Source organism: Platalea leucorodia (assembly GCF_965183815.1).
Source record: "Platalea leucorodia genome assembly, chromosome: 1".
NCBI lineage: Eukaryota > Metazoa > Chordata > Aves > Pelecaniformes > Threskiornithidae > Platalea > Platalea leucorodia.
This window is the reverse complement of record NC_138823.1, coordinates 76,302,424-76,322,875: the sequence shown is the minus strand read 5'-3', so window position 1 is coordinate 76,322,875 and position 20,452 is coordinate 76,302,424. Positions and strand designations below refer to the sequence as shown.

General features: G+C 40.4%; 1 protein-coding gene across 4 annotated transcripts in view; it reads right to left on the bottom strand.

Annotated features, from left to right (window-relative positions):
• The window catches only part of COBL (cordon-bleu WH2 repeat protein), a 164,007-nt gene that overhangs the window by 11,954 nt on the left and 131,601 nt on the right, over positions 1-20,452 (bottom strand). For all 4 annotated transcript variants that reach the window (XM_082306391.1, XM_082306393.1, XM_082306392.1 and 1 more), the window contains 2 exons: positions 13,957-14,269; positions 1,190-1,290 (listed from right to left, as the gene is read on the bottom strand). In XM_082306391.1, coding sequence (XP_082162517.1) covers positions 1,190-1,290; positions 13,957-14,269 — 414 coding nt within the window. The remainder of the gene's footprint in view (positions 1-1,189; positions 1,291-13,956; positions 14,270-20,452) is intronic.

The following is a 20,452-nucleotide window of genomic DNA, read 5'->3' as shown; positions in this document are numbered from 1 at the left end:
CAGCCAGTACAAGCTTAAGCGGATAAGATATTTTAGTTACACTAAAACCAACAGGGATATATTTATGCCTGTATTACAAAAAAGGAGAGATCTGGATCCTTTTTATTGTCTGGTTGCTGATTACGATCAGCCAAATATTCCTGCAGTCCTCCTGCTTCAGCCAGTGGGAAACATACAAATGCAGCTGAAAGCAGAATTTAATCTATTGTTCATACCTTATCTTTGACTAACTTCTCTCAGTGATAAACATTTCACCACATGACTCCAAAGGAGAAACATTTCTGAGAAACAGCAAGCAACTCCAAATTATGTTTCCCAGACCTGGTTAGTAATAACAGCCCAGCTGAAGGATTTCCTTGAGCAAGCAAACAAAGAAACAGTACTTGTATTTTTTCTCCATTCTTCTCACCCTTCATTACCAGTGACTCCAGAAGCCTCATTGTGCAAGAAGCTTAACTCTCCTCTCAAATTTGCTGGCATAAATCAAGGGTTACAACACAGAAGCTAAGAAATTGCAGTGTTAGAGACCTCACAGAAATTAAATCAGAATCAAGTCCACTGCAGAAGTACTGAAATAAAGATGGGAAGTTTTAAAAAAGTATTCAACATCATTTGGTGACAAACCATTAATGGAGAACTAATTTTATTCACAGCAGGAAAACAAGGAGTACAATATCACATTTTATCTCTTTCCACTGCTTCTTTTCATGTTTTTCAATTTTTAACTTTAAAATACGTCTGCTAACGCAGAGGAGGCATTGGGTACAAAAACGTTCCCCCCTTCCCCACTTCATTATGATAAAATACAGAACAGAGGCATTATTCATTAAATGCAGAGCTAAATTCACAACTGATTTAACTTCACCAAATTCAATGATATTATACCAAATTTGGCCCATAAAATGCATCCATAAACTACTTTTCATCTCTTTTTGGTAGCAGATACTGAAATACAATGACAATCTGAAAAGCAGCCTGAAAAACATTCAGTGAGAGTCTGTAAAGAGTGGCTGCCCCAGAAGCAAAGGGAGAGTAGCTGCTTTGGGTTGACCACATTCTGCCTTAGACCTGGGAGTTGTTCTCAGTGATCTTAGTGAGAAATGAGCAGATGTCTCAGAGTACAGTGTGACTCTGCATCTCCTGACTATGCCTCTCTCTGTTACACTTCAGAGGTAACACACTTCCCTACCTTCTAAATCTTCATCCAGGCCAGCCAAAGTCTGCTGGAGTTGTGCAGCAATGAATATATCCTCATTCTCATGCTTAGCCAAAGCCGTTTCTTCATCTCTCCTATTAAATGAAAGAGGAGAAAAAGATTGGGTCTCCCCCTTTTTTTGCTTTGCACTGTTGCTCTGAAATACACTCTTATTTCAGCCCCTTTGGTTCCACTGGCGTTCTGAAACTCATTCCCCAAAGTAGGAAAAATATGCAGCCTTAGAGACACACACCACCGCACTGACACATCCACATCTAGGAAGGATCTCTGTGGTGCCCGAGCATACACAGTGTGCTGGCGATCAAAAGATTAGGATTAATAAAGCCTGTCGCAAAGAAATGGTCTGGCTTCACTGTGAAGTACACACTTCAGCTGGGCTGCAGAAAAGCAGCATATGCCAAGGCAAAAGTTCTGCATATCCATACAATTTTAAAGCAGACCACTAGCCATCCTGTGCACCCACTATATCCAATTAAGGTGCCAATATATCTGCCCCTTAATTAAATAAAAATTGCATGGCAATGAAAAATAAATACAGCTAAGTATTGTTAGACAATCACTCTGCATCCTGAGGGGAGGGAGGGGAGGAGGAAAGGGAACTAATCCCTTGAGAGCTGTTTCTAATGAAACATATCAAGGGGCCTGATTTTGCCAGAAAATAACTCCATGGTTTTTGATGAAGTCGTACAATGACCTAAAACAAGTCTGAAATCAGAATGAGTGTCAAGTGTTGTCTTGGCTTATTAAAAGAAAAAAAAAAAAGAAGGTGAAATGAAGAAAAATCCTAAAAAAAAAAGTAACTAAAATTTTAAAAAATACACATGGCAACCTGTTACCCAACAGACCTTTGGTTTTTTATGAAGAAAAATCTTGACCAGCAGAGCTTTTCTATCTAAATCATTGAAGCTAGGATTTCACATTGGGCAATTAATTTTTTCCAGCTACCTGTTCCTCATCTGAATTTAAGACACTGTCATCTGTGACACTGTATCTAAGTTTTGCCCTTGTGATTCGCCTATTGAAAAAATAATTTTCCATTCTAGCCACACTTGAACTAACTCTGGTCAAGTGAAGCAAATTTGCCCTTTTCAAGATCAAACCCTTAATAGCATAGATACAGTAACAGATGATTTTTTTTTTGTAGTTTACCAAACACTACCTAAAGGAGGCCATTTTTCTACTGCCCTTTAAGATAATAATCTGAATAAAAATTCAGAGATGTTTCCTGACATTGACTGAAATTACGTCTAACAATGCAGCTTCTTTTTTTTGCTATTTTATTGTCTGCTTTTCCATTGCTCATACCAGGAACAACTGAAAGCACATGTTAAAGCATCAGGTATTTTATTTTATTTTACTTTATTATTTATTTATTTATTTAGCATTCACCTCTCCTTTCTTTATGTCTTTTGTAGTAGTCCTGGAGCCCAATTCTTCTACTCGCACCTAAACTGCCTTGCACTTACAAAGCTGAGTTCATGTATGTGGGATCCATGATAACTCCAAAATACACCTGCAAGGAAGCCTTCCAGAACTTTTTTCACATACACATCCTTGTGTATCTGAACATACAGATGGGACGAATTCAAGATGGCAAGGCTACATATGTGCCTAAGTGGTCTCCTAAACTGGAATCTAAGACAGAAACCTGTATTGGTTGTTTGAACACAGAGGAAGAGAAACAGTGCTCTGTGACTGGAACACAATTTCTTCCAGCATTTGCCATTGACCTGAGCTTTGACAGGCCCTGAACATCCCCAGAAGCCAACGTGAACGGATGATGCTCAGGGCCAGCACCCACACTGCAAGTGAATTTCCTCCCCTGAGGGATTAAGAGAAAGGTGGCACAAATCAGTCAAAGTGTCCAGTGGAGGCAACTGGTGCTGTAAGACTGCAGTCCTGCTGTACCCTGAAGTACACACACACACACACAAGTCAATGAGATTACTGATCTGAGCAATCTGACAAAAAGATTTAAGCTTACTGCAGCATTCGGATTGGGACAGAAGTCTGGCAAACAAAACTCTCAACCTGAAGGTGGCAGAAAGAATGAACTGACTGAATCTCACATTGTTTTTGGAGTGGAAAGTTTTCTAAAATTAGTAAAAAATAATTTCTCTCCTCTGAGTGCATTTTAAAACAATTTATTTGCAAACTCAGAGAGAGCATTTTTAATGGGAGAATTATTCAAACTGTGCACCAGCTAAGCAACAGGTCTATCCAGCATGGAAGGCAAATATTGCTTTCTTCTTTACAAAGCTGATCTTGCAGGATAGTTGTCCACAGCTGGAAACAAATTACTGATGCAAATTGAGACTCTTTCTCTAAGCTACCGTGAAGAAGTTGTTTCCAAAAGCTTGGACGAAAAATGTGTAAACCCGTATCTATCAGACAATGAGACCTCATTTCACAAAGGCCGTGCCAGCTCCCCATCTTTTTGGTACCTGACCGTATCTTTCTATTGCCTGACTGTTCTGCAACACAGGTAAAATCTGTACTACTAAGGTTGTCCATGCTGGGCTTTCTCCAGAAATAATGCAAGCTACTGGCTTGAGAATTTTATAGGCAATTTACCTAGGAAAACGTATTTGGGACTGAAACAGGGATTCCTGGGCTCCAAACATGCAGTGTGGGTCCACTGCACTGAGCAGTTATTTTCTTGTGTCAATCAATGGGAATCTTTCAATGACTCTTATAGCAAAATTATCTTCTCCTTGACGGGTGCAACAGTCAGCAGAGGTCTCTTTCATTATCCTCTGTGCACTTACGCAGCGACTATACATAATTTGCCTCTCAATCTCTGCTTCAATCTCCTTATCTAGACAACTGAGATAATATCCAATTCACAATTTTTTTTTCTGAAAGAAAAAGAACAATGCAGTGAAAATGAAAGGATTCTTATTTGCTTTTACAGAGGGAGCTCCAGAAAAAGCAGATCTTTTCTTTTGCATTTCCAAATTCCTAAAAGAGCTATTGTTCAATTAATCTCCAAACTCACCTACAAAGCAAGGCAGAAGGTATAGATTAATCACAGGACTCTTCTTAAAATTCTTAGCGTTGGGAATTTAACATGTGATATGTGTTTTGTGAGGCAAAGGTCTGGTAGTTTCCAGTAGCTCGCATGATTTATAAATAACCCTAAGAAGACTCTTTCTCACAACAGTATTTGGGAAAGCAAAACAAAAGGGCCTGTAATTTTTTTTTTCATAGCCTTCTTCCCTTCTAACCCTATACACTTTTCTTTTGTTGACAGCTCTGTTTTGGCTAGAATCCAAGAAAAATATGACTTATTCCGATATCATGTTTTACATTCTGGATAAACATTACCAGTGGTATTTTCTCACACACACTTATTTTTTTGACTTAGGGAAGAACTTGATAACCTTTATGCTGCCTTTCTGGTAAAATGTGAGGCACTAAAAATACAACACCGGTGAGCATTTAGCCCAAGCTCGAAATCGCAAACATGCACGGTTCCTGCAAGCCTGTGCACTTATTACTTAGGCAGATTAGCAGAGATTTGTGCAAGAGCACAGAACGGAGCAAAGTGACTACTAAACTACAGCCTTTAGTGCTCCACTGAGCGCAGGCTACAATGCATAATTACTCCTCGGCAGTCATTCGCGCAGTTGGAGACAAAATGAAACTTAGAGCAGCGTTTTGTCAAATTAGTTCCATGGGAGACGGACATTTATGAGTAAGTTTACATTCTAAGAAAGAGAGAATAGCCTCTGATAAACCTAGCTGGAAATGCTGCATTAAAAAGAAACCCAAAACAGTGGTAAGACAATGGATTTGCAATGACAGAGACTGCCATTTTGTTATAGTTAGAGCAGCTTTACCTGGAGGTTTGCAAATGATAAAACTGACCCGAGCATCTTTGAGCACTTCTCAGGAGTTCTGGTGAGCCTCATGTGTGGTCCCAGAGGTAAGGACCACAACTCCCACTATAACTGTGGGAATACAACGCAGACCTGTGTAAACTGCAGCGACTGAGGAAGAAATTCAGTTGTCTGAACTCAGGCACTGGGTGCCATTTGAAATACTGTAGGATATTCACGACATCTGTCTGGGGCTGGCAGACATAATATGGAACGTAGGGAGACCCATGTCCTGCTGGAGTGGCAGCAGACAAGATGAAATGGCAGTAGACATCTCTCAGGTTAACTGAATGTGACTTGAAAGTCTCACTCATTTTGCACCATGTTTGCTAGATCAAAAGACTCAAGAACATGGCTCCTGTGAATTTGTTACTAGCTGGGGAGGGAAGACAGAGACATGGTAAATTACAGAGTCAAACCCAGACAGGCACACCACGCAGCAGCACACGCAGGGAAGCAGCGACTGCTGTGAGGCAGTTCAATGGACATCAAGACTGTTCAGGTTCTCATACGTGTCTTAAGCAGCTAACAGGGACTGACCAATGTGGAAAGCCGATATTACGGTTTCTCCAGACTGGGCTTTGGAACATTTGGGCTCTTTTCCCAGCTCTGATAGTCTTCTCTGTCTGATACTGGGGAATTACTTTAACCCTTATGTGTGTTTCCAAATTACTCCACTTCAAAATGCAGCCACAATATTCTCCTCTTACATAAATGCTGGAAAGAGAAATGCTTCTACTTTGGTTATATCTCAAGGTGGATGTTAAAGAGGAGACAGATGCGGAACGATTTTAAGTTGTAGAAAGTATGGCTGAAAGTGCATCCTTTTTGAATACAACTTTCTGTTCAACTAGGCCAGAAAGATGACATTAAGTAAACTCACAGCGTTTATGTATTTGGTTTTGTGACTGATGCAGCAAAGTACTCTTCAAAAATGGAGGTAACTATTTTCCAGATTAGCCAATAGTTTACAACATCTTAGGGACCATTTTTCTATTCTTTCTATTTCTTAGGCTAGGTGACTTTAAATTTCCTTTCAAGAAAGGAATATAACAGCAGAAAGACAGCAGCTAGTATAAGTGGTGGACTTTCTGGTCACCTAAGCTATGGCCTGACCAGCGATACTCTCCATTTCTGTTGCCTCTTGTGAACCTGAGCATAAAGTTTTAATGATTGAATGGTCAAAGCCTGTTAAAATGCCGAATTTGTAGACTGCACAACCAACTTAGGACTGGTTAGATAACAAAGTCATCACTTGTCTTTGATGCAAGATTTCTGAAAGTGGCAGGCAACTAGGAAAAGGAAAAAGCACATGGTCACATTCTGCTGAATGCCAGATAAACTTGCTTTTTATGATCTTCAATGAGTGATAAAAGAAAAGCTGCACATACTTTTCTAGAGCAAGGTACGAGTATAATTTCCACTCCAGGTTTTTTAGCTTGTGTTCTGTTTCTAGTTCTCTGGGACTGCATCAAACTTACAAAGGTCTTTAGACTGCATTTATATCTATGCTGAATAAAAACCATCACAGATTGAAATAAACTGTTTTCCAACCCTAGGACACAGAGGTCCAGTCGTGCCTTCAGATATAAACCCACCCAATTAAAAATAAGAACTTGTAAATACAGATGAGGAGGAAAACGATGTAATTTTTCAGCAGCAGCTGGGTTTATGTCCTTTTACAGTCCTCCTCCATGGTTACTGGTCAAAAACCTGAACATAAAGCAAATGAAAATGCTTTTCCTTAGTATCATTTTGTATTTTAATGCTAGAAATCTCTAAGCTTGTTACATACCAGGGTGATTTAAGCTTCCAGAGTCCCCCAACATATGTCGGTTCCAGCGTCCCGCTGCATAAGCAGCAGCTTGTAGATGCTATACAGCTGGAAGCAGGCCCCTGCTCCCCCCTCCCCACACGGGCCTCTGGCAACAGCTTCTCAACGGGAAAGCCGGCAGGCAGGCAGCATTGCCAGAAACAGACAGGAAAGTGGACCAGCAGGATTTAAACCTTAATACAGCCACATCACCTGTGCAATGTAACATTGCAAGTTAAAAGATGGCATGGTGAGGTTAAATAACTTCTCTTGGTTTACACAGAAAAATAAGAAACAGAGCAAGGACCAGAGCCTTTCTCTCCTGGAAGCCAGCACTACACCTTTAGGAACCCGAGTTGCTTCCTAATCTGTAAAATATTCTACAGCTCCAAAGTATACGGCATTTTTCCAGCGGATGAGTTTAACAGAAAGGCTAATCTGGATTCTTGCTCTATAACGACTGTGAGTATCTATTACTTAACCATAATATCATTAGTATCTTCCCTCCATGAATATCTGCCAGCAAAAAAGTGCACGAGAGTATCCAAATTTAAAGAGTTTTCTGGAACAAGGGAAAAGAGAAAGCCAGAGATAAGGAAGGAAATTAGCAAAACTATGTAAGAAGCAGAGGCTTGCAAATCTGTCAGACATCTGGGTCTTAATTAAGTAATTTTTCATCCCTGAAGTTCTCCCTGTCGCTTTAACCCTTTCTCTTCCTTCCTCCTCCTTCCAACTACATTTCTGTTTTCAAAAAAGTAAAACACGTGCCTACCCAGCTAAAATAAAACCTATCCTACAGAGAAACAAGAGAATAAAACTTTCCCATATTTCTCAGAGATAGCTACAAGTGACATGTAATTATATAGAACATATTTGTGCACAGAGGTATATATAATACATACATACACTGTTATTTTTCATTACAGTTTTTCTCTTTCCTTCCTGCCTGCCTTCTGCCACTCACTATTATATTTTTTCTTCCTCTGACCAGCTTCATTGCTGAATTCTCTCCAGCTACTGACTTGTCTTTCCCTCCTGCCCTTCCCAAGTGGAATACAAAACCTCGTAACATTTGAATTTGAATGGGCTGAAAATTAAGCAGAACAACCTCACCCACCCCTATCCTCTCAAGCTTTTGTTTTAAACTAACTCATCAAAACTCTAACAGTTTTGTAGCAAACAGGGAGTATTTCTCAGGTTGGTAAGGAGGAGGAATCTTCTCCTCCCAGCAGCTTCAACTACCCCAACCAGAGCCAAAGGTAACAAATTCTCCCAAGAGAAAGGGAGGAAATGGGATTATCCCTGTCCAGACCCACAGCAGGAGCCGATCTCAGGAGGGTTCCCCCACCCCCACCCTAGGCCCTCCACTGGCTGTACGTGAAGAAATATTCCTCTCTCATGGCTACTGAAACAGAAACCCAAGGGAGGGGAAAATCCCTTTCAGACCTTTGGGAGGTATTTTATCTTTTTGTCCCAGACAAGTCTGCATTTATTTAGCTTTATATTTGCCAAGTTCCCTTTACATTTTAAAATACTTTTCTTTTTTAAATATTTTAATACACTTAATACCTTTTCAAAATGTAAAAAATGTTTTGTATTTTAAAGTGCCTTTCCTGCTCTGAGAAAGGCTGGTGGAACCACTCACTCTTAAGACCCCTTTTAAACCCCTGATTTCAATTGCTCATAACTTCGAGAAATTATACATCTTTACTAGGTGGCAGTCCAAATGCCACCATTTATATCATGCCCATGATCATTCTATTAGTTTATTTCAGCCAAAATGGTTAAATGTCTTCCAAGAACAGAGTTTGGAGGAAAAGGAGAGCTGCATTCTGATACATCAAATGCTATTTAATGCTCAGTCCTCTGAAAAAAAGGGGTCCTGTGTGGTCTAACTGGTCACTAGTGTGCCTTGATTCTCTGCGCATCAGCTTTCCTTCTCTAAAATAGGATAATGCCACCTTTTCACCGCATGTGAGTACTGTGCAGAGAAATGAATTAAAGTCTGCATGGCACATGGCTACTAGTGTGATGAGGAAGATAAAAAGAGCAAAAGGAAATTAAATAGTCCTGGCTCCAAAAGAGAATTTGAACTGAGAGTGAACAGTGGTATAGCTGCTCTGTTGACTGAGCTCTGAAACTTAGAAAGAAAATAAACCAAAATAGAGTATGATCACTTTAACTAGAGACTTTATCATACTGCACAAAAGGGGGGGAAATTAAGGTTAAAGGGGGAAGCTAAGGTTACACAGACAGCCTTAATATTAATGTTACCTAACTCTGAGCACGTGACCTAGCATCCCTAATAATATTATTTTAACATAATTTTTAAAAGCTCCAGACAGTAGGTGTGCATGATGCTTTACAGGCATATAAAATTGACTGATCCCTGCCCCTAGGAGCTTGCGTGATGACACCATACAAGGGATGGGAAAGGAGGGGGTATGGGAGGACAGAGTTGCAACACTGTGAGATCATGAGATGTACTTACTGCTACATAAGCAACATTTCAGCTTCTCTGTGGTTTTCTTGTTACTCATTTAACACTATATATTAAAATTTGGTGAACAGATACATAACACAAAGAAATCAACCGTAAGGAAGGATATGAAGAAAGAGAACTGTGTAGTACAGTGTTCAGTCAGCAGTTAACACTAAAACATTCACAGCCAAACGTTGCATGTAGTCAATTATTTATATGGTGTTAGCCCTTGGCACCTCTAGCTGAGGTCTGCATTCTGCTCCACCAGGCACTGTACAAACATCTGGTGAAGATACGATAGCTGCATTATGGTTTTTATCGTAAAAAACCAGTCAGTGGCTGAAGGGGATATCAGAGACAGAGAGACAAAGATGGTTTAACAGGTTAGAGGCAGAGCCAAGGGTAGAACTAGAGTGTTCTGATACTGGATTTGATATTCTACCTGGTAATTAATATGTGTATTTGGATTAAGATTGCTTGAACAAGAATCCCAAAAGAAAATAAAACAAAACAAAAAAGAGTGCACTTGCAAGTCGCTTCCATGTACTGGAAAACAAAACCATGGAGGAAAGACCCCAGCCTGGAAACCCTGGTATCCGGGGACCTTCTTTTAGAAATTTCTGTTTCTGTGCTCTGGAAAATGAATGAGATTTGAGCTCTGCTGCGGTTGTCATTTCTGTGTGTGCAAAGCCTGTGCTACATGCCATTTCTGACCCAGCCATGCTATTACGCTGCTATGTGCAGCCAAACCTATTGCATGTTGAAGACTGGACGCTTAAATGCTCACAACTTTCCTTGACTGCAGCAGCTGATGAGGTGCAGACCCTGCTGTGATATTCTAATGCTATCAGGCATTTCAGCTGCGCAGAGACCACCCAGGCAACCCAGTAAACAATTCCAGAAACTCTAAGAAAAAACATACAATTCACCAAAGTAAGCAACATGGCAAAATACTCTTGATCTCCTGGAGCACAGGCTACGCCTCTGAACCAAACCTAGGTAAGAACTGTGGACTTGATTCTGTTCTCACTGCAGTTCTTCACAGTGCATGTGCAAAATACCACTTGGATTTTCTTTATAGCCCTTCACACTCCAAATATAATTTGCTTCCACTTTAAGGGTACTTTCCACAGCCCACAGAGTACAAAATTATTTTAGTATACAGCATTATAAATTCCTAGGAATTAGTTATTTCACTGGGTCAAAAGCCCAGCCTTTAGCCAGCTTTACAATTTAAAGTGACAAGCTAATTATTTCCATTATTCTTATTAACCCTTTTTTCCCAAACCTCGGCCAAATTAGTCACTAAATAAAATTTCTGGCTTCAGTGGAGCTCGGACTCAAGGAGGACTCTGATTCACTGCTGCTAACCACTGCTACTTTACATTAGCGACAGGTTCTCCCAATTCCTTTGTTCTTATCTTCCTGTTAGAATTGAGTTAGATCTTGGTACACGGACTAGAAGATAGAAAGGAAATAACAAACTCCATGTAAAATTTTCCTTTAAGTTTTGTAGCATATGAAACATATTTAAAACTCTGTATAACTTGGTATCAATTATTCACACGAACTGCACTTTGACTTGTCTGGGAATTTAGGAGGCTGGTTTGGTCCTGAAAGTAGCCCGTTCATCACAAGAACTACATACAATCTCAGAGCTCCCAACAGATTTTATTAGTGGGGTGGCAGCTGCTCTGACACTGGATGTTGAAACTGATGTTTTCCAAATTTGGCTGTGCTTAAAATTGTACTCAGAATTGATTTACATCCCACTAAAACAAGAATTTCATACAAATAGGTTTAAAAAAACCCCTTGTTTTTTCCTTCCCTCTACACTTAGGAAGTGGCTTTTGAAAACTTAGCAACTTGACCTCAAAAGGACTTAGATGAGCACAATTTTCAAAGCTGGTTTGTTTACAAACAGAGGTTAGTAGTGGAATTGGGTTTACCTTCAAATATTACTGGCACATTCAGAGCATAAAAGTTTAAAGGATATTACTATCAGCATTGCTGCTGTGCCAGTCTAAGCGGTTGCTGACATAAGATGAAAATAAATCACAAATGTTAAGTTTCTGCTATACCCTAAAGTTGATCTGAAGCAATTTTGCTGTCCAGAGCCTAAAAAATAAATAGAATTTATGAAAAATAACCACACTCCCCAAACAACAATAACTGTCTCCTATTTCAGTCTAAACCCAGGCTTTTTAAATAATGGACATATTAGATAAATACAGAATATTTAGCATGATAAAATCAATCACAGAAAAGATTAAGTTGGAAGCCTAGCCCAACCTCCTGCTCCGAGCAGGGCTAATTTCAAAGCCAGACCAGGCTGCCCAAGGCTTTGCGTGGCTGTGTTCTGAGAACCTCCAGGCATGGAGATTCCTCGACCTCTCCGGGCAACCTCTTCCAGCGCTTAACTGATTCTGTTTTTTTCTGTTCTGTTTTTTTCCTCCTTATATTCAATTTTTATTTCCTTTACAGCAGCTGGTGACGGTTGCCTCTTGTCCTTTCACTGTGTATCCCTGAGAAGACTCATAGTCTTCCTTTTGTTTAGGGAAAGACTCCAATCAGGTCCCTCCTTACCCACATCGGTTTTGCAAGGTGAACAACCCAGTTGTCTCCTCTCCCCCTCATACCTCATGTGCTCCAGTGCCCCGGCCCTCTCAGTGGCTCTTCTCTGGACCCTCTTCCCCAGTTTGCCCATCTCTCTCTTGAATTGGGGGCTCAAGACTGGACACGGTACTCCAGCACTGGCCTCACAGCAGCTGAGCAGGGGGAGTGATCACCTCCCTGACTGCGATGGGCAGTACATCACACGATCCTTCCAGCTTCCGCTCCTTTGGCTCAGCAAGACCCCTGAGCAGCAGGCCTGCTGGGCAGCTTATGAAATGTCCTGCTGTCTCTTCGATGTGCGCTCTTTCCAACTGCTAAAAAATTCTGCGTGTTTGTGTGGCAAAGGTGAATCTCAATGTAATGTACAGAATATGTAACTTTGGCTGAAGTGAAAGATGGAGAGAATACTGACTTCCAAGAGGGAGTGTGTCTCTTAATGACCTGTGGTCAATCTTTTATTTGACTAAAAACCCAGAAAAAGTAAAAAATATTTTTTGCTGATTAGAATTGTTCTTACAGAGCTTTGCTTTGATGACTTTTTGCTTTGATGTCTTTGCTTAACATTATGGTAACTTCTTCCCCCTCCACTCAATGTGCATGTGTGTTTTCCTAACCACTTTAAGATTCTCTATTTTGAGGAAAGTTGGGATTGCTTAGTTATCATACAGGGCCCAATCTAAGTCTACTGAAACTAATGGGTTGCTTTTTTGGATCAGGTCTGGAATGTTAATTGCAGTTACTATTCTAGCCTATCTAATCCTCCAAATAGAGACTGTATCAGGACCTAAGAAACTGTAAAAGGACAAATCATGAGAAAAATGTATTGTTGAGCAAGTATCTAAGTGAGGCTTGATCTTGTCCCCATTGATACTGATGGATAAAGAAAAGCCCTGAGATCATTCCAATAGGTTAAATACTGACTTTGGCCTAATTTATCCCTAATTTATCACCCACTGCATGATCCAAGATGAAGTTTTCGCTCAAAAATGTTTGGAAGGAAATAACTAGGTCGTGATACATGCTCTTATGAAGGGGCTACAGATTAGCAGCTGAATGGAGAGAGACCAGAAAGCACAGACTTTGTGTCAACTGAGAATTCAGAGGAATTTCTGGCCCCTGTCCCATGACTCTGCAGCATCACACAGAGCGGATCCCTGTCAGTATTACTAGGCCACCCTCCTTGCTGGAGACACAGCTTCCTATTTGGCCAGTTTGTATTTGCAAAGTTCTATAAATTTTAGGTTCCCTTTGCAGCCCTGCCACCAACTATGTGAGTTTTGGCAAACAAACAGTGTCAGAGTCACTTGTGCTTGAAGGCAGTTTCTAGTTAAATTCCAGGTTCTCGTATTTTCTTGCAAAAACTGCAGGAAAATGTTTGTTTATGGAAAAAAAAAAAAAAAGGAAATATGCTCACCCACACCCCCCAAGGTGTAATGCCATTGGAGGTTAGCATTAGGTGAACATATATATGCATGCACACACCCACAAACCAATCCTCAAATTTCACTGAATATAATCCTTTTCCACCTGGCTTTCAGTGGCTTGGATTTTTCCATTTTATGAATTTTCCATTTTATGACCTGCATGTCATTTTTCTAGATCAATATGTAGTAACATTTTAAGCACTTCATATGCTATCAGAAGTACAAACCGAACCAAACTGTAACAAAATTATTTCAGACTTCTTGGAGAAATCAACTCTGGAGGGCAGCGGTCTTTTGCAAGAAATGTAACTACAAGTTCAAACAGAAAAGTGACCTTTGCCTGTTGCTACAAGTATGTCACTGGAGGGGATTTGGCAGTGAGCTTTTCACTGGGAGGAGTCACTTGGCATTGGTACTGGTTTATGAAAGAGCAGAAGAAAGTAAAAATTGGTTTTCTTAAATGATTCCCTACAAGGAGGACATGCAAGATATTTTCCAAGTGCTGGCTACAAGTAAATTTTTACCTCTGCGGAGCACCGTCAGATCCCATGCTATCGCAGTAGGCGTTCTTTACAGGGCACATCTCTGTACCATACATCGCATCTGCCTCAGCTGAGTCCATGTAGCCATTGACCAGTTTGATGTCTCTCAACTTCATACTGTCATTTTGTGAATCCAAAGATATAATGTCAGATGGGGAGCTCACAACACCCGAGTCTTCCATGGTGTCCTCAGATGCAAAACAGCTGCTTTCTGATGCTGTTTCTTCCACCTCTGATAGCTCCAGAACCATGTCATCCACTACATAAACATTATCATGTGCAGGCAGCAGGCTCTCTAAATGAAATATAGCAAGGAAAGTTAGCTGGAAGTCATCAGTACATAAATCAAACACAGAGAGCTATTCCTTTGTGATTGGAAAAAAACACATGAAATACATTAGAAATAGTAGCATGGAGCTCGGCATTTGTATATAGGATAAAGACGATTTGGAAAATGACAAAAGTTTTTTTCTTCTTTGCTTTTAGAAAGGTGGTTTGCTATGCCTGTCCTGTGGAGTTTGAGTTTTATAACTTTCATAGCAAATCAGTTTCCTTACTTCTATGAAGAAGTAACTTTCCACGGACAGTTTCTTGGGGAATTAGATCAAAGTTTAAATGATGTGGTGCAAGAAATCACTCCTGTTATTGCTTCTGACAACATAATCTCATTATTTCTCTTCCATGCTGCCAAACAGGTCATGACATTTCCAATAAGAAGTCTATACACAGGTAAAAATGGGCAGCACTTCCCAGTCAGGACACTGAATTGGTAAACTAGATCTACTGCTGGCCCACTGGGTGTCACTTTATTTTACCATCCTTCAATTTCCTATGTGTTAAGTGGGAGAATAACAATTGTCTCTTTTTCAAAGCATACAAAACCTACTAATAAGTGTACAGAAAAGTACACACTACTATGCTTAAAGCAGAATCTTTTCCAAAGTTTAGTCATTTACAAAGGAGATCAAGGGATATGCCCTTTGCATGTTTAACTATTAAAAGTTGCAAATTTTGAGAGAAGATTTAGTTTGGTTCCTATGAGCTACTTGGGTTTTTATTTGTTTTGAGTTTTTTTGGTGAAAAATACTATTTTGTTATTTCCTTTAAGAAACGTACAATTCTAGACTCCATCCTGCAATTATACCATTAAAGGGCAACTCCCAACAAGGTCAATAATTTCAATGACTGAAATTATTGAGTGACTAAAGACAGAATCAAGCCCGAACACACTTCTTTTGATCAAAAGGAATCAATAAAGACTAATCTAAATGTTTAATTTGGAATTATAAGTGTGCTCCATTCTCTTCTTCGATCTCAGTAAGCAAAAGGAAGATTAAACAACAGTTTATGGTCTGATCCTGCAGACACTTGTGGTGGATGTTAGTTATATGAGAAGTCCCAGGTCTACAAGCGTGACAAAGATTAAACATACACTTTAGGGTCAGAATCTACAACTTTTTGAAGCATACATGAAGGTACAGGTCAATAAAAATGATCAATGGAGAGAAATACTTCTGTATTATGTTGTGTACCCAAAAGTATTTTCTTTAAGTCAGAGAACTGAAAACAACTTTGTTAAAAACTGTCATAGAAATAATTTTGTAAGGGTGTAGCTTAGCAGTGAAGCTTTGAGGAAAACTAAAATAAAAATCAAACCAACATTCTCCTTGACTGAGGTTACAAGATGCCATTAAGTAGTGAAATTGATTTCTGACAGCAGAAGCAATAAAATTCAGAGGGTTACAAATCATGATTAAAGTTGTAAGTGCTGTCAAGCATCGATATTAATGATGGAAGATGATCCAAAGACTCTATTGCGACTTTGGAAGTAATGTTACTTGATTTCTTTGACCTTATTTTCTATAACATTAGCTCTAGGTTCCAGATTTAATCCAAGACATCGTTCCATCTAAAAATGGCAATTACAGGAACTAAGTATGTGTCACAATGGATTAGAGTATGCTCATGACAGAACTACAGTTAGGAAAACACCAACATCAAGGAGAAATATGAATAATTTGACATTGAACTCCAAATAAAAAAAACCCACAAAAATAGACAGTAAACGAACAGATAAGAGTATATGGCCTGCTTGGCTTTCAAACAAACAAAAAACCCCAGTAACAACCCACCACCAAAGCATTAGTAAAAGCTACAATATGTTAAAAACAGAACAAAGCAGGATAGCAAAGAAATCAGTTTAAAGAGTGGAAGTTGAAGAGTGGAAGCACACAGGAAGATTCTGAAGTAATGCACAATGCAGTATACCTTGATGCAAAGAGACCTCTATGTAACATAGGCCACATCTATTGTCACCAGGATGCCATAAATGACCTCCACCCCATTGCTGACACAGCAATTTATAACAAAGTACCTACTTCCAGTTCCCGACACGAGGATGGCAGGCTTTTCCTCCCTAGCTGTCTCTCTCATTTCCTCATCCTCTTCTCGCCTGCCTGCAACGATTTCCTGCATCTTTCTGCTCAGGGATTTACATGCTTTTGGTCACACAGCCCTACTTGCCTACCGTAGTAACAACACTTGAGTCTCTCCCTGATGTGATTCAGCAAGCTGCTCTACAGCAGGATCTCCATCCCCCAGCCCGTTCTTCCCACATACTGACAAACAAAACGAAAACCAATTCTCTTATTGTCAGGGGCCCCGTGCCAATCAATCCCTATGTGTTACGTCTGGATCTCAGCAGCTGAATCATCCAGTCCAGTGCAAGAACCTCCTCATTCAACAGCAGCTTTATCCTGAAGCATGGAACTACAGAAAGACATCTTTCTATTCAATGATTAAAGTCCCTGTGCTCAAGCAAAACCAGAATGTCCCCCTTTCTTCAAGCCTATCAGTTTGCCAAAGTGCTTCCCTAATCTTTTATCTTCACTGAGAAGATCCATTAATTCTTAACACAGTTAACACATGGCACTGAACAGAGTTGCTGGCTGAGGCAAACCATTCTGGTTGCCACTACTACTCGTCTAAACATGAAAGCACACACATAAAACACGGCTGCTACGGTTCTACGTCAACAACCTTGTTTCAGCTAAGAGCAGCACTAAAACACGCCAGTTGAGCCACCCTTGGATGGATTAAGTAAGAATCTATTCTTCCTTCTACACGCTTGATTAAGTCTCCACTGGTGCAAACTGAAGATGGATGGGCATTACTGGGTAATGATACATGACATGAAAAAAGCCTACCTCAACTTCACTGAGTGGTCTTGACTCCAGGAGTCAGAAAATACCTTTTAAAACTTTATAATTCTACACAGGGAACTGGGTAGCGTGCAGTAGCAGATGTGATTCTGCCTTGTGATTTTTGCATATTTTTTCTCAGAGGGAGTGCACAGGCAGAAAACCACCACACACTAAGCACAGTGTGATCACAACGATGGCAGCCACTGAGGTTATCTGTTGGTTGAAATCAGAAAAATCTCAACATTTGTTTCTCTCTCGTCTGCAATGACACTAAGAAGATTTCAATATGGGCTCTGATCTTCAAGACCTCATGCAGACACATCCAGGCTAAGACAGAATATTCAACAAGTGCTTCACAACTGGACACACAAATAACAATTGCCACAGATAATATACGACTGAAACATTGCTGTACCTCAGAAGACTGTCTGCATTTCCAAATATATAACAATGCCAAGATCCTTTTTTCAGTAACAAGTGACCCCGTTCACTTGCTTCAGGTGGGGCGTGATATCGAAAGGGGTGAAGAACTTGGCCCAAGGTCTCCAAGTCATACTGAATTCTCCGTGGGACATCTCACCCGCAAATGAACTTGGAGAGTGTCCCTCAATGCCCTGCACTGCCGCTTGCCTACGTCCTGCTCCAGGTTGCAGACTGTGCAAAGCCCAAGTGAGTGCCATAGCAGGGATCTCCCCTGCTTAGCAGCAGCAGCAGCACTGTTGCTGCACAATTAGGTCAACCACAAGTTACAAAGGCTTTCTTTGGGGGGGAGACTGGGACATCTGTTTGCAAGAATGTTGCCCGTGATCACCAAGAGGGAAAGAGGAGAGTAGCTCATCAGTAAAGAATGTGAGCTTCTTGTTTAACACAAAGGAGATCTTGTCGCTTTAATCTCAATAGGCTGTAAGTAATTAGGAAAACACTGAACTCTGAGTTTAGAGGAGTCATATCTGCACTCGTGCAGTTTGATATCGCATATATGTACACATTACTCATACAGAATGCCAGTGATGCAGAGGCAGATAAGCCTCACCTGGGTTAAATGCTAATCAGCACTTTCAGAAATGAATATTTAATTCAATAGCTGAAGACTACCATGGGTAAAACACTCACTTGGATTACTACTATGAAAATAACCACCACCAACTTTGAATGAGATTAGAATCAGACCTAAGTGTACAAAAGACGCATATCCTACCCAGATTTACAAAATGAGTCACCAAAGCCCAAGCCATCACCCCCTCTGGCTCCACTGGGCACAGGGCGTAAGTCTTGTCAGGCGCTAAGTGCTGTGACCTTCTGGTTTTACAGCACTGCTGGTGGTTTACTGTCACATTCAACAATGACGGAAACAGTATATCCAAAAGCATTTTTAAAGAGCAAAGAGTGGATTTAACCCCTACATGGTGAATAATCTGAACTGCACAATGGTTTTAGAGATGCAGTGTTCCTCTAATTCCCTGAGTTCTTGCTAAGAGGTTGGTAATTATTTTCCAATTTCTTTCATCACTTGTTCCACTGCCAAAAAACTTTCTTTTCATGGACTAAAATTGCTTTGCTGTAGTTCAAATGGTCTATTACAATGAAGTTGTAAAAAATATTACAAACTTCATGATGTTAAAGAATATCAATTCTTGTAATGATCCCCAAATTACAACATAATTATTTCACTGACAGTACTTAAAACTTCTAGCAAGAGAAAGAAACACTGCTCTAATTATTTGTACTGGCAGTAAAAAGCTAGACCATCACAAAAGACCTGTATTAAAAAAGTGTGCATTTTTTCATACACTTGGATGAAGGCTGGTGGAAGAAATGGGAAAAGAAAACGTTTATTATGGCAATGATTAACAGTGATGATGAAAATGGACAACACAGAATTAGCTTAAGAGTTTTCACACAGGTACAATGTGTTCTGGTTGTATTTTACTCATTTTGCTCATTGATCAAAAACTTGTACGTAGAGATAGGTGTTAAAAACCATTCAGTGAGCAGTTAAAGCACCAGAGAGAATGGGCAGACTTCTCTCTATATATCGCAATTAAAACTGTTTTAATCCAGTATGCTTCTTAGCATATTGGAGCCTATATGCATACTTTCATTTTTTTAAAATGAAAAGAAGCAAAGAGAAAATAAATGAGCAGTGTTATACATTAACAACAGCATGGGGGTGTGAGGGAACGGATCGAACTCCGAGGCACTCCTCCTCTCCCAATTCCTGTAATTGCCTCGCAGAAACTGAAGGTGAGGCCAGGAAATGCCGAGGTGAGGAACCATGCTCTGCAGCTCCAGCCCCTCCAAAATGAGGATGTAGAGCAGCTTAATGTCGGCTCAGCTCATTTAGGTCATAGAATCACAGAATAATTTAATTTGGAAAGAACCTCTGGAGGTCACCTAGTTCAACATCCTCCTCAAACCAAGGCTAACTTCCAGCTTAGACAAGGTTGCTCAGGACCTTGAGCAGCTGACTTTTGAAAATCTCCAAGCGTGGAGACTTCACAGCCTCTCTGGGAAATCACGAGTCATTCCCTGGGCAATGTTTAATGCTTCTCCCCATAAAGAACAGTTTTTTATGCCAAATTGAAATTTTTCTAGCTGCAACTTGTCGCTGTTGCAGTCTTAGCCTTTTGCAGTAAATCTCAGAGAAGAGTCTGGCTCGCTCTTCCTTCTCCTTCGGATGCAAGACAGCATTCAAATTCTCCTTACCCCTCCCTTCTGCAGGCTGAACGAGCCCTGTTGCCCCAGCACCTTCACGCGCATCTTCGATGCCTTCTGACAGACTCTGCTGCCTCTGATCTGGTTTGTCATTACCTTGTTCCACAGAACTCAGAACTGAACTCACTTTTGGACAATGGACACAGACGTGGCTTCATGGCAGCCAAGTAAAGGGGAGTAATCATTTCCCTTGATCTGCTGGCTATGGTCTTGCTAGTGCAACCCAGTCTGTGGTTAGTGCTTCATCACCGTACGGGCATGCTGCTGACTCACGCAGTCCTGCATGTGACTCCCAGTTCTCACATAATGAGATATTTTCAGTCTCCTTCCTAGTCTTATGCCCCACGCTCATGTTTTCCAACAGGTTCTTTAATTGCAGTCATTCTTACTGCACAAAACCTGCAAACAGAAGTAAATCAATTCCTTTACACGCTAGCCAGTAACAAAAACTAAAAGACTCACACAGGACATGTCTCACCAGCCACATCATCAGAAAGATACATAGGGAGTATTATTAGATACACCCTGTGAGTCTTCAGCATTTCCACAGTCGATCCCAA